This window comes from Lactuca serriola, chromosome 9 (assembly GCF_051521515.1).
Source record: "Lactuca serriola cultivar US96UC23 chromosome 9, Lser_US96UC23_V15, whole genome shotgun sequence".
Lineage (NCBI taxonomy): Eukaryota > Viridiplantae > Streptophyta > Magnoliopsida > Asterales > Asteraceae > Lactuca > Lactuca serriola.
Genome location: NC_136416.1, coordinates 54,432,143 through 54,445,132, shown reverse-complemented (window position 1 = coordinate 54,445,132; position 12,990 = coordinate 54,432,143). Strand labels below are relative to the sequence as shown.

The 12,990-nt window shown below is 34.8% G+C and overlaps 2 protein-coding genes across 2 annotated transcripts; both read left to right on the top strand.

Annotated features, from left to right (window-relative positions):
• The first annotated feature begins 4,163 nt into the window (after nucleotides 1-4,163).
• Nucleotides 4,164-7,232, top strand: LOC145073318 (uncharacterized). The gene is made up of 2 exons (XM_079019867.1): nucleotides 4,164-4,348; nucleotides 4,987-7,232. The coding sequence occupies exon 2, from the start codon at nucleotides 5,042-5,044 to the stop codon at nucleotides 7,076-7,078; it is 2,037 nt and encodes a 678-aa protein (XP_078875993.1). The 5' UTR covers nucleotides 4,164-4,348; nucleotides 4,987-5,041; the 3' UTR covers nucleotides 7,079-7,232.
• A 3,246-nt stretch (nucleotides 7,233-10,478) lies between these two features.
• On the top strand, nucleotides 10,479-11,819 carry LOC145072764 (E3 ubiquitin-protein ligase CIP8-like). Its single transcript, XM_079019240.1, has one exon. The coding sequence runs from the start codon at nucleotides 10,525-10,527 to the stop codon at nucleotides 11,668-11,670; it is 1,146 nt and encodes a 381-aa protein (XP_078875366.1). The 5' UTR covers nucleotides 10,479-10,524; the 3' UTR covers nucleotides 11,671-11,819.
• Nucleotides 11,820-12,990: the final 1,171 nt, after the last annotated feature.

Genomic DNA, 12,990 nt, shown 5'->3' with positions numbered 1-12,990 from the left:
GAAGTCGTTTTAATAAAACTATTAAGAAAAAGGAGTCTTGTATGTTTAAACTTTACACATGAATCGAAAACCCTATCACTTCACTTGCAAATTTTTTTTTTCTAAAAACTCAACTTGACGTAATTTTGATTCAGAAGCATGCCCAAATCTCTTATACCAAATTTAATCTCCAACGCAGTCATCAAAGCTTTTTTTTTTCATCTATCACCAATTGCATTCAATAAAGACGACCTTTGCACTCACCCACTCTAATCAAGTTCTTCTTGTGTAAGCCATGTACAAGACAAAATCCAGGATAAAAGGTTACTGCATGATTTAATTCTCCATTTATACAACTACGAAAGAAGGTTGCACTTAAAACTTGGAATGTATAACACATTCCCAACTTTTATCCCATTTGGTAAATCACATGATCCCTTCCCTTCACCAGGAATGAATTTGCCATTAGGTATGGCGATAACTCATGATTACATTATACTTTCTTGTCAGGGAAGGTTTGATCACTTGTCATATGGTTCGTAACACCTGTATCAATAATCCAAGACCTATTAGGAACTTTCTTACCAACCATGTTTACATTGGGATTGGAAACATCTTTTGAATTACTTGTGTCCTTCATGAAGTGTTTGAGGAGACCTTGATATTGTTCGTTGGTCATGACATGCATTTGAATTGGCTTAATATTAACCAAAGAAACCTTGGATCCCCCTTATCTTTCTTCCATTTCCCTGTCTACAATTCTGGGTAACTAATACATTTGAAACAACCCTCCTTATTGTGTCCAAGTTTACCATAAAAAATGCATTGCTACACTTCATCTCTACTGCCACACTTTATATCCTTAGTGGCTCCTCTATTGTTTTGTGATGAAGAGTCGTCTGACCATTCACGTCGGTTCGTGAAGCTTTGAAAAGCAGCCGCCTCCTGTGTTGGTTTTCTTGTGGCGGATATGGCTATTTGTTGTTCATCTTCTGCTACAAGGTGATAAGCGGTTCCTAGAGTGGGGGTAGGTTTCGATGCTAATATTTGTGTTTTATGGTCGAGAAAACGGTGTCAAGGTCCATCAAAAACTCATAGAATCTCTCATTTTCATTAGAATTGCTTAACGTCTTTCCAGTATCATAGATACATCTTCCACATATGGCGTTCCCATCATTCTTTGGTTGCGACGAATCTCCTCCGGTTATGATAACACTGGCATCGATGATAGATGAGACGGATCTATTAGACACACTCTGATACCATAAAGAACCTTATGGAATAGGTTCTTGATATTTCATTAATCAAGAACGAGCTTAAATAGGAATACAATCAAAGTCTCTGTATTTAATCAGAAGATAACAACCAGACTAATAAAGATAAATACAAAGATAATAAAAGACAACTATTAATCTAATGGATAGACACCAAACTCCTTTAGTTTATTGTTATTATATTGTGTTTATATGTGATATTTAAACCCAATAAACCTAAGACAAAATGTATCTCCTGACCTTCCCCTTTAACACGTCCTTCATCATGTAATCCTTGGGCAATCTTCTTATGTTGATGTTGGTACTATGGATTGTTAGTGGTTTGCACACATGAACATTTTTGTAAGCACACTTTACAATATGTTATTTAAAATAATCAAAGTATTTTTATGGTGTTTGTGATCAGTAAATCCAAGTTGCTTTCCCCCACATAATATAACCAAATTGTAAAATCACACATATATTACCACTTTAGATTAGATTAGATATTGATATAACGGTCTTTAATTTTTTAGATTGCTACGTGTTAAATAAATCAATAAAAACTAAATGAAAATAACTTATATATTTATACCTCAACTAATAAATGAAACGTAAAAATGTCACATGTTATTTTTCTAGCATGTTTCTTTGACACCTGATATTATTCTAAGATATCCTGTTTATTTTGGTAACCAAACAATATCAACTCAAATTTTGAAAATAAAAAATCTTATCCTAATAACAATTTCGAATTATATGGTGTCTAACAATTCAAATTTATATTAAATCTCTCAAGTTTTTAATGTATCCTAATAAATAAAGGATATATTATCGTAATTGCATTCTTTAGCTGATCATCCATTTAAACTAAATATCAAATACATGTATTGTGATTATATTTTTATTCAAGATTACTTACGGTCGATAATATGTTGTATTTTTTATTGACATTTAATAATTTTTTTTTTGTCTATATAATAATTTTAAATATATTTTAAACATACAAACCTACTGTGGTTTACACGGGTTATAACCTAGTACGGTTATATAAGTATAGATTTATATATAACTAATAAATCTTTTTGTTCAAATATATAAGTGAGAATATTTGAAAATACAATAATGTTTGTAGCTCTTTTACATCTTTTAGATATCATTAGACAACCATTATCACATATCTAAGTATATATAACTTATTATAATCACATATTTTCCTAGACGTCAATGAATAATTGCTATAAATATGTTTTTATATGTAGTGTACTAAGAGTTTATGATCAATAAAAACAAGTGGTTGAGGTACTTACTTTTATTTATGACATTGGTACCCATATATGTACGATCTAATGTGCATGGCCTAAAAACGAATGCATGCCGATGGAAGCCCATTGACATGTTCTTAACGAAAGGTCAGTGTCACATTGATACTAGGAGTACTCTAGAAAAGGAAATATATATGCATCAAGGACATGTTTCTTTCAATAAGGTGCCAAGCCTATGTTATAAATTAGGAGGTTGGATTTGAGTTTAATATCCTTCGGTTGGATCTGGCTGGATTGAGTTGATTTGACAATTCTTTTATTTATCCTTATTTAATAATATATATTGGTAAAATAATAATCCACTCTTTCTTGGCGTTTTGTAAGCAATTGATACGTTTTAGACAAACTATCCAATTTGTTAATTTTAGATTGAATTTGTAGTTGTATCCCTTGAAGATTGAACATGTAATTTAAATTTGTATATTAAAATGCACCACTTTAACAGTATCATGATAAACATTATTTTAGCATCTCCATGATAATTCTTTGGATTTGAATATTATCAAGATATCCATTGCATTTAAACAAATATTAGTAATTAAGGTTGTGTTTAGGGTACATAAACTAACTTATTTTGTGAGTTTATTGCCGTTTAATATTTGACAATGTCACAAAAATAGTTTATAAAGTAATTTATAAGGAAAATTTGCTTTGATAAGCTATTTGAGATATCTTATTAATAAGCTAGCGTATAAGCTAAAAATTAGTCTTCAGCTAGCGCGTCAAATAAAATCATAGGCTCACCATCATGAGTCTAATTAGAATTAGATACATGTGCAATTTAATTTGGTTAGTTTTAGAATATCATGTATTGGTTATATCAGTAAATGTGTTTATAATATCATAAATCAAACCGATTACTGGTTCATTGTTTCTTATGACCTAATAAATACATTGTAATAAATGATTAACTAAAATTCATGATACTTTATTCTACCAACGTTTGCATGAACGATTTGATTTAATCAGTTTAAACATAACATATTGGTAAAAACAATAAAATCAATTTAACATTACACATACCAAATCAATCAGACTATTCAAACCAATAAAATGGTTTGGTGCAATCTAACACTTTTGTAGAATGTGGAGAAAACAATTAATGAAAAAGAAAAAACATGAGGTAATGGTTTTGACGAAACAATGTCCTTATAAAAAACATAATTATCTAATATTAAATATGATCTATACAGTTTATTATGTTAATATGCTCGATTTTTTTACTAGAAACCAATAACCGAATTTGACGATTGATTGTCGTAAATGTGCAACTAGGTGCCTTAGTATATAATTTTCCTACTATAGAAATCAACTAAATGAATTCATTTATTCAATTGCTTGTTTTGAACCCAACCATGTTGAAGGGGACACAATTTGGGTTTGGTTTGCATGGGGAAAATACTAAGGGTCTAAGTTTGTACAAATCGAAAAATATAGGGTTCTTTTTGTAACTTGTTTCATTAAGAAAACGAAAGAAAACAACTGCACTGCACGAAAGCAACGTTTGCACCATCTCTCTCTGGTCCGGAAAAAGGCAACACACCACCGCACCTGTACCCACAGAAAGTTAGGGTTTCGTGAAAGAGAGAGAATTTGACGAACAGATGCTGTAAGGGGTATTTCAGTATTCAAATTTAACCCTTTATAGTCTAGAGTAAGAGGAGATTTTGGAGAGAGAATCATCGCCATGGTATTCCAGCGACAGACACGAAGTTTTGAAGCTTTTTTAGTTTTATTCTAGCTATCGCCCTCTAAAGTTTCTAGCTTCTCCTGGTCTCAATTCCAAAACAGGTAATCCGTTCAGTTCTGTGTAATTATTTGTTGATTGCTATAGTTTTTAAAATTTGGGTTTTATCGTTAGAGGAAATTTTGATTAATTACTGTTTTTCGAAAAAAGTTTACGTGAATCTATATATGTGTTAATAATCTGTTCATACACGCCAAAATGCCTAATTCGGAGATTGAAATCTTCTATTTAGGGGTTTATATGCTTTCAAACATGTTCGTTATTATTGAACCTTTTTTCGATTGTCTTTACTTGCTAACTTTTTTGATATAAGATAATATCATTGATTGTTTTTGGTTTGTGGTGCTTTGTATTCATGGGTTTATTTGAACTACATTTGGTGGATTTAGTTGCGATTCAATCTGAGCATGATTTCCAAGAACATCAGTTGATATGGTAATTTTGTGTTTTGTTATAACTTATAATCTAGGTCTATTAAAGATCATGCTTGGTTATGGTGGTTTTCCTTTATAACTTGCAATTTGTGTAGACAATGTATCTCTTGTTTCTAATTTTTGATTTTTTGGAAAGACCTAAGTAATTAGAAAGTTAGAAATCACTCTTCATGATACATTACATTTACATATGGTGATATGGTAAATAGTATCATTCGTTTGCTAATTTTACATTGTAATATTTGCAGTGTACAGGGTAAATTTTTTATGGTTTCTGAACAATGAAAGGGTAATTTTTACATCATGGCACTAGAAGACTTCTTTACCTCAATCGAGCTAAAAAATGGACTCACATCTCCTGAAAGAGTCAATGACCTCATCACAGCAATGCAGAAAGATCAAGACTTTATAGTCAACAATCTTGATGAAGCAACCCGACAGTGGTCTACTGTAGCACGCACTATCGCAGCCACAGAGGATCACAACTGCCTTAATCTTTTTATTGATTTAAACGGATTATCTTTCATTGATAAATGGCTCAAAAATGATGCTAATAACATTCTTTTTGAAGAATCAATGGTTGAGTTCTTGAGAGCACTTGAGAAGCTGCAGATAGATAACCAGAAGTCATTGGATTCTGGAATAGGCAAAACCATGCAGAATCTTGTTAATCATGGTAATTCTTTGATTTGTGAAAAAGCTAAAGTGTTGTGTGATAAATGGAAGCTAAATCAGGACAATGATGTTGAAAATCTTGAAACAATGCCATTGATAGTAAATAATGAGGAGGCCACAACAATGGACAAAGTACCCACGAATCAGGAGTTGACACCTGGCGATACAAATCTTTTGGTAAAGTCTGAAACCGTGAATTCAAAAACAGAGAGTCCGTTAGAACAAATAGCTTCAAGTGCTGACGTGGACAATTCTTCTAGAAAGATGGATGTAATAGGTGATAAGGATGAAGACATGGTGGATTTCCAAAGTACAATGTCATTAAAGACTCCAAACCAAGTTGAAAGCCCAAAAACGTGTTCGAATTCAGAAAGTGAGAGGGAAGCTGAGAATGAAGAAAATGGTTCACATTTATTTGAATTATCAATGAACAAGAAGACATCAGATTTGGAATTAGATTATGGAATCATAGATCCGTTAGAGGTTGCTAGACAAGTTGCTAATGAAGTAGAAAGAGAAGTTGATGATTCCAGGGAACGAAGTTGTAGTACTTCCGAGGGTCCAAAAACTCCGGAATCCACAGTTCCGGAAGAAACTCCACCCGTCACACGCTCAAAAGAGCCCACGAAAGAATCCGAAACCCAAACCCTTGTTTCCAAACCTGACATCACCATGTCTCAAGTTTCCGAAGTGGCTCAGGAATCGGAATTCAACACCGGAAAGGGAATCAGTGGTGGGTTCGATCTGAATCAAGAAGTTTGTTCCGAAGAAGTTGACGATATGAATCCGGTCTCGATCTCATCGACAGTGTCCGTTGTTTCTGCTTCCAGAGCAACCGCAGCTTCGGAATTACCAATTACGCCCTTGCAGTTCGAGGGTACTCTAGGGTGGAAAGGCTCCGCTTCCACCAGTGCATTTAGACGGGTCCCGGAAAGTGAAAAATCCGGGCCCCACAACAACTCCTCAAAACAACAACGTTCGGATTGTCTCGATATCGATCTCAATGACAATGTTCCTTCTGGGGAGGAATCGTCTGTGGAGGCGGGGCCCACGAGACCGGAAAGACCGCAGTTGGATCTCAACACTATCGGTGATGAAGCTGCTGATGTGGCACGTTCGGATTGGTGGCAAAGTCCGTCTGTTTCTTCTTCTTCATCGTCAAAACAACCTTCTAGAAACATCGATTTGAATTTGACACATCAGCCACAAGAATCTGTTATTTCCATTTTTGGTACGAAAGTTGAGGTGAAAAACAAAGATTTCCAGAATCTTCCGCAACCTTCCGGAAGGTTTATGAAACCAACAGTCGATTTCAATATAGCGAAAACACATTACAACAATCAGCTTTTTTATAACGGTTTTCCACCAGGGCCCGCAATGTTTTTCTACGGGTCGCCTGGTGGGTCCGGTGGGCCCGTCCAGTATATGGTTGATTCAAGAGGGGCCCCAGTGGGACCGCAAATTATGGGCGGCTCTTCGCCGCCTTTGCCTTTCATGGTGAACATGGCGGCAGGTGGTGGGTCTGGTGGTGCACCGCCAGGTCCAACACTGAATAACTTTGATCTGAACACTGGGTTGTCTATTGTTGGAGGGAAAAGGCGTGAGCCTGATGGGAGATGGGATTTTTTTCCGGTGAACAAACACCAGCAACCACCGTGGAGGTAGTGGTTTGTTTTTTTTAATATATTACAACAACTCAAATAAAGAGTCTTGAAGAGTTGTTTATTCGGAAGAGTGAAGGAGGAAGGAGTTGGTGATTCTTATTTTTATCAGATTAATTGACTAAAAAGAAAAAGGAAATAGGTTTATTTTTGGTTTACAGACGTTTATTTGGTTATTAAGTTTTGAGTATTTGATAGAAGGGTGGTTTTGGAATATACGACTTTGTTACATGTAGCTGTAGTTTCGTTTTCTCCGTATTATATCAAAGGAAATTCGAGAAACCCTCCCATTTCAGGATTTTCTGTTTCCTTCCCTATAATTAGATTGTGTATAATTAGACATTTACTTCGTTTTTATCTTAAGCTGCCAGCTTCCTTTTGTCTCCAAAAAGGGAATTTTGGAGTTTGCCTATATAAATCAGTTTTATATTTTTAGACTCTCACTTATTATTTTATTCTAAAATGACTACATAAAAAATAACAAAACTCGAGCCCCACGTTGAACGGTATATGCATGCCGATGTGTTGTGGCTGCATCAGCATAACCTCTCCACAATTGAAAGGGAGCAAAGAAAAAGGAAGAAAATTGTGTGGTTAAAGCCCCTCCATGCCAATTGACCGCCACATCACCATCACCACCAAGCCATCTGAGGGGTGGTGTGCACACCTTGATGAGGTGTCACATCACCACCACGCCCTCAATGTATAGTGTATACCGCATAGCCTAAAAATGGGATAGGTATGACATAGACACTCTAGGTTGCTTTTGTACGATGACCTTCGATACAAGAAGAGAAAAAAATAAAGACGAAAGAAATATAAAGAAACGACACTAGCTCGCTCTCAATGGTCTTGTGCATATCAAAATAACAGAAGTAGTGTAGCTAGATAGAAAATAAAACATTTAGGGACATAAACATCAAAAGTAAATAAGACACAAGGGTAAACATGTGAATGTTGTATGCATACACATGTAGTGGAAACAGAAAGAAGATATTAGCAATATTTTTCGAAAAAAAAGAGCTAACAAAGTAAGATGATAAAAGTAAAACTAAGCGACAAACATAAAACATTGGAAAAAGAATTTAGTACGTAGATTACTCATATACTACCGAATGGGCAAGGACCTTGTTCTAAGTCTACACACCATCATATATGATGTCGTGTCATCGATAAAAGCCAACTCCTTCAAGTGTAACTATATGCTATTTTTCCACTTCTTTTCTCTCGCATCTTCTCCTCCATACACATTTGATAATGATTCCATACACCCTCCTAATTACAAATTCTTGGTTATTTTTTATGGACAAGTCTGCACCATCGTAATATTTCGTTCTTCGGTTTCTTAATGATCAACACCACTCAGTAATTTTTTTTATTGTTGTACTTAGCTCCATGATCAACAAAGTTCTACAATATGTCCATCAACATCATTATTTCCACATCCTCCTTCATAATGTGCTTATTTTTAATTGACCGACATTCATACAAATACAACATAGGAGCCCTTACACCCGTGCTATATAAATGTTCCTTAAGTTTCCATAGGATCTTCTTGTTACACAAAGCTCATGTAGTTGCTCTCTACTTTAAAAATCCCATTTTTATACGCTAGATAACATCTTCATCATCCCCTTCAGTATGGATTTGTATCGATCATAGACTTAAGTACATGAAACTCTCCTTTAAGCCCAAGACATGCTCACCTGTACACAATTATACCACTTCTGCATTTTGTTCTCAATGTATTTACACCATAGATAATTTGTTTTAAATATGTTGGTCATAAGCCTATTTTCTTCCAACAACGACTTCTAGTTATAGTTATCCAACATAGCATCCAATGGGTCTCGCAGAATGGAAGATATTGTGTTTGAGTACTTATGCGAAAGGGATTTCGTAGCTAATTTGTATGTTTTAGTCTTCATGTGTAAATGCAAAATGCTATGTTAGGTTTCGTATGTTGGTGTTCGTATATTTTGTACTTAGGCTTCACAGTTTGTATTAGTTTGTTTTGACAGCTATGATTAGCTTAAGTGTCATGATCTCATTTGTTAGTGTTTAACCGACTTCCCTGTATTCATGAGAGAGAGAGAGAGAGAGAGAGTTCTTATATCAGTTGTAATCGAGTGCTTTACTCTCTAATGTAAATAAAATCTTATTTACTTTGATATGTTCTTACAATTACGTCCTTGTTTTATGATTTCATTCTTATAGAATCTACCTATCCTACAATCCTAGCCTCTAACACAAAGACGATGTCCTTAGAAAAGAAACATACACCTTGGTACCCACCTTAAGTCTTGTGATAGATCTCATCCATATATGGGCAAAGATGAAAGAGCTACATATGGATATCAAACACTATATGGGCTAATTGAATTTACCATTTTTAAAGCTATATTGAATATAAAAAGTCATGCGGATCAAGGTCCCATAATTCATATTTAAAATAGTTAATTGTGTATGTTTAAGTATTACGAGGCTAAAACAATCTCAATCAAAACACAAGTCAAGTAAAAAGAGTCCCATACAAAATTTGTGGTCTTCTAAATATTCATGCATCATCTTATTTTCATCTTCTTTCTAAATACATGTCAAAATAAATATGTTAAGATTGAGATGGTCTAGTGAGCATTTCTGATATCAACTTTCAAGGTCATTAGACTAAAACGATCATCCACCTCAAAAAGCCAAACCTTAAAAGAAAAAATAAGTTATAAAAATCCCAAAGGTATATCAAGTTCAATAACCGAACGAAGCATTTCAAAAGTAGCACAATTCATATATTGTTTGTTTTTTCTAAAAGCTCTTTAGGATTTTTTTTTTCTACAAACTGTTTTTTCTTTACTTTTTTAGAATATCACAGATTTAAAAAGTCTGTATGTCATCTTCTCTCGGAAAAAAAATACATATACACATGTTTTTTCAAAATTTGCAGATATTTGCAAGTCCTATTTGAGTGAACTTGATGTATTAAATATAATTACAATATTGACATTTCCATAATTATTATAATATTGACATTTTTCTAATTTGACACTTCATTTAGACAAAACAATGCAATAATTTTCTTTTTTATACTTTAGAAAAACAATAATATAATAAATAAACAACATTATAATTAACAACTTCATTGATATTAATAAATTAACACTATATTCAAAATATAATAGGAATAAAAATAAAAAAATGAAAAAATATATAGATGTTATAATTAAAAAATAAAATAAAATAAAATCAATTAAAAAAAAAAGCTAAAACCAAATGTAGTCTTGTCTTGTACCTGTTTAGTGGAATTAAATCGAGTGTTGGATTACGCCCGATGAGTCGCAATCTCAAATACCATCCGACGGCTCATGTTAATCTGGATCCACTCACCATACAAAACCAAACCAAATGCCCCCACCAATTTCTTTTTCTTATCTCACCACACTTCCCACGGTGGTAATGGCCGAAAACCAACCACCGTTGCAGCCGTCATCTGCGCCGCCGCCACCACCGTCGTCTCCGCCACACTCTGGCTCCGATAATCCCGATCCAACACAATACTGGTGTTACCAGTGCGATAAACGAGTCCCCGTCGAAACCCGACCCGATGATCCCGATATCATCTGTTTCGAGTGTAAGAACGGATTTGTCGAGTCGATCTCAGTTCCTTCTCACGCTCGACAAGTCAGCGATGAAGATACTCCTGCTTTCGGAAACGAGTTCCTACAGGTGCTCAGGTTAATTGCTCAGTCGGCGCGTGAGGACGACGAGCCTCCTCCTCCTCCTCCTGCAGATCATCCCGTTGGCGACAACGATTATCTCCGTATCGAGCTCGATGGATGGGATAACCGTATCCTTGACGTCAACGAGGTCGAAGAAGAGGAGGATCCTCAAGTAGACGAAGATAGGGCTCGATTTTACTATGACGATGAAGACGACGACGACGACGATGAGCAAGAAGAAGAAGAAGAAGAAGAAGAGACCGAGAATCGGAACCAAGAAGAGGACGAGACGGATGAGGATTTCGTCAGAAGAGAAAGGCGTGACGTGCTCCGTCTTCGCCTCCGCGACTTCGCGAGCCGAGCTGCAAACCGTCGTAACCGGATTCTGGATTGGGCAGAGATCCTAATGGGACTCGAGGACCAGTCTATCGAATTCAGGCTACAAGTCCCCGGAGATGACGATGGTTACATAGGCAATCCTGGAGACTACGTCGACGCAGCTGGATACGAAGCTTTATTGCAAAATCTCGCAGAGAGTGATAGCGGTGGGAGGAGAGGCGCGCCGCCTGCCGGCAAATTAGCGATCGAGAGCCTACAAACAGTCGATGTGAATTCAACTAACATGGAAATCTGCGCGATTTGTAAAGACAGAGTGTTCAATAACGAAGACAAGATCGCTAAGCAACTAGGGTGTGGACATATGTATCATGGAGACTGTATAGTGCCATGGTTGGGTTCGAGGAATACTTGTCCTGTTTGTAGGTATGAGTTGCCTACAGATGATCCTGAGTACGAAGAAGACAGAAAAAAGAGATCAGTCACCATGACTGATACATCAATTGATCATGGTTGTTCTTCAAGCTCCGGTGGTGGTGGTGATTAAGAAGTGGTATGTATGCATTTGTCATTGATGTTGTACTTGATAACTTTGGTGTTGGTTTTTCATTGCTCTTATATAAACCGATGTTAATTTATTGTGATCTTCCTGTTGTACATACATATTTACTCAATTTGAACATTGGATTTGTCTTCTGTTTTTCTTTTGATGTATACTTAATTTAGTCATTGTCTGATTGATCTCACAACATCACATGGGTTCTTAGTTCTTTGTTTTCTATACTCTTTTATGGGTTTGTAATAAAGCTGGAATGGATTGAATGTTCATTGCCAAACATGGTGAACATGATGAGGATCATCTTTGACTATCTTTTCTTTAACTTTACATGATATCACAGGTAGTTTCTTCTTCCTACTTATATTCATATTGGATTTGTGATTTATGGACATGATCATGATGCAAAGAGCTTTCTGATCATGGTGTGAGTTTTGCAGTTGATGGTGTTGCTTATTGGCATCAAGATTCAAGAAGCTAGTTGACACAACAAGGTATAACTAAATTGGTACAAGTATGAGAATGAATGTGTTTGTACAAAGTATAAAATTGCATGTCACCAAGTCAAATACAAATGAGATTTCCACCAACTTCCTTTATTTGACTATCAGAAACTTTTTGGCAAACCTTCCTCTTCTCTCTTCTGCATAAGCATTAAGAAATATAAAATAAGCTATCCACCATGGAAATCGTTTGTATATTTTCTCAAAGGTAGAATAGTCGTGTTTGCAAGCTTAGAAATATTATCCAATATATATGTAACAACACGTCTGGTATTGGTAGAAAATATTGTGAGCTTCTTACAAGCTATAAAAAACACTATATTTTATCGTTTTTTTTTGTTTAACCATCCAATTTTAGGTTGTGTTAAAAAACCACTAATTTTTGGATAAGCTTAGAAATATTATCCAATATCTAGGTAACAACACGACAAATATGAAAAAATATGTTCTGGATTGTTGTTGTTGTTGTGTTTTTTATTTTTTATTTTTTTATTTTTTTATTTTTTTATTTTTTTTAGTCATTTTACGAAGGATGTTCGGTGTCGGTTTTTATGACTTACTTTTAGTTTTCTTGGTTAAGTAATTTACAGTTTTGGTCATTGTGGTTTATACCATTTGCCGTTTTAGTCCTGCATTTGAATTTGTTTCAAAAATTTATATGCATGTTCCATGTATGGTTTTCAAAAGTTATATGCATGGTCCATGAGGTTTTCCATGTGTTATACGTATGTAAAAATACCATTATACCAATATTTATTATTTTTTGATATTTTAACATATTAATAAATTCTAGGTATTATTTCTGTAA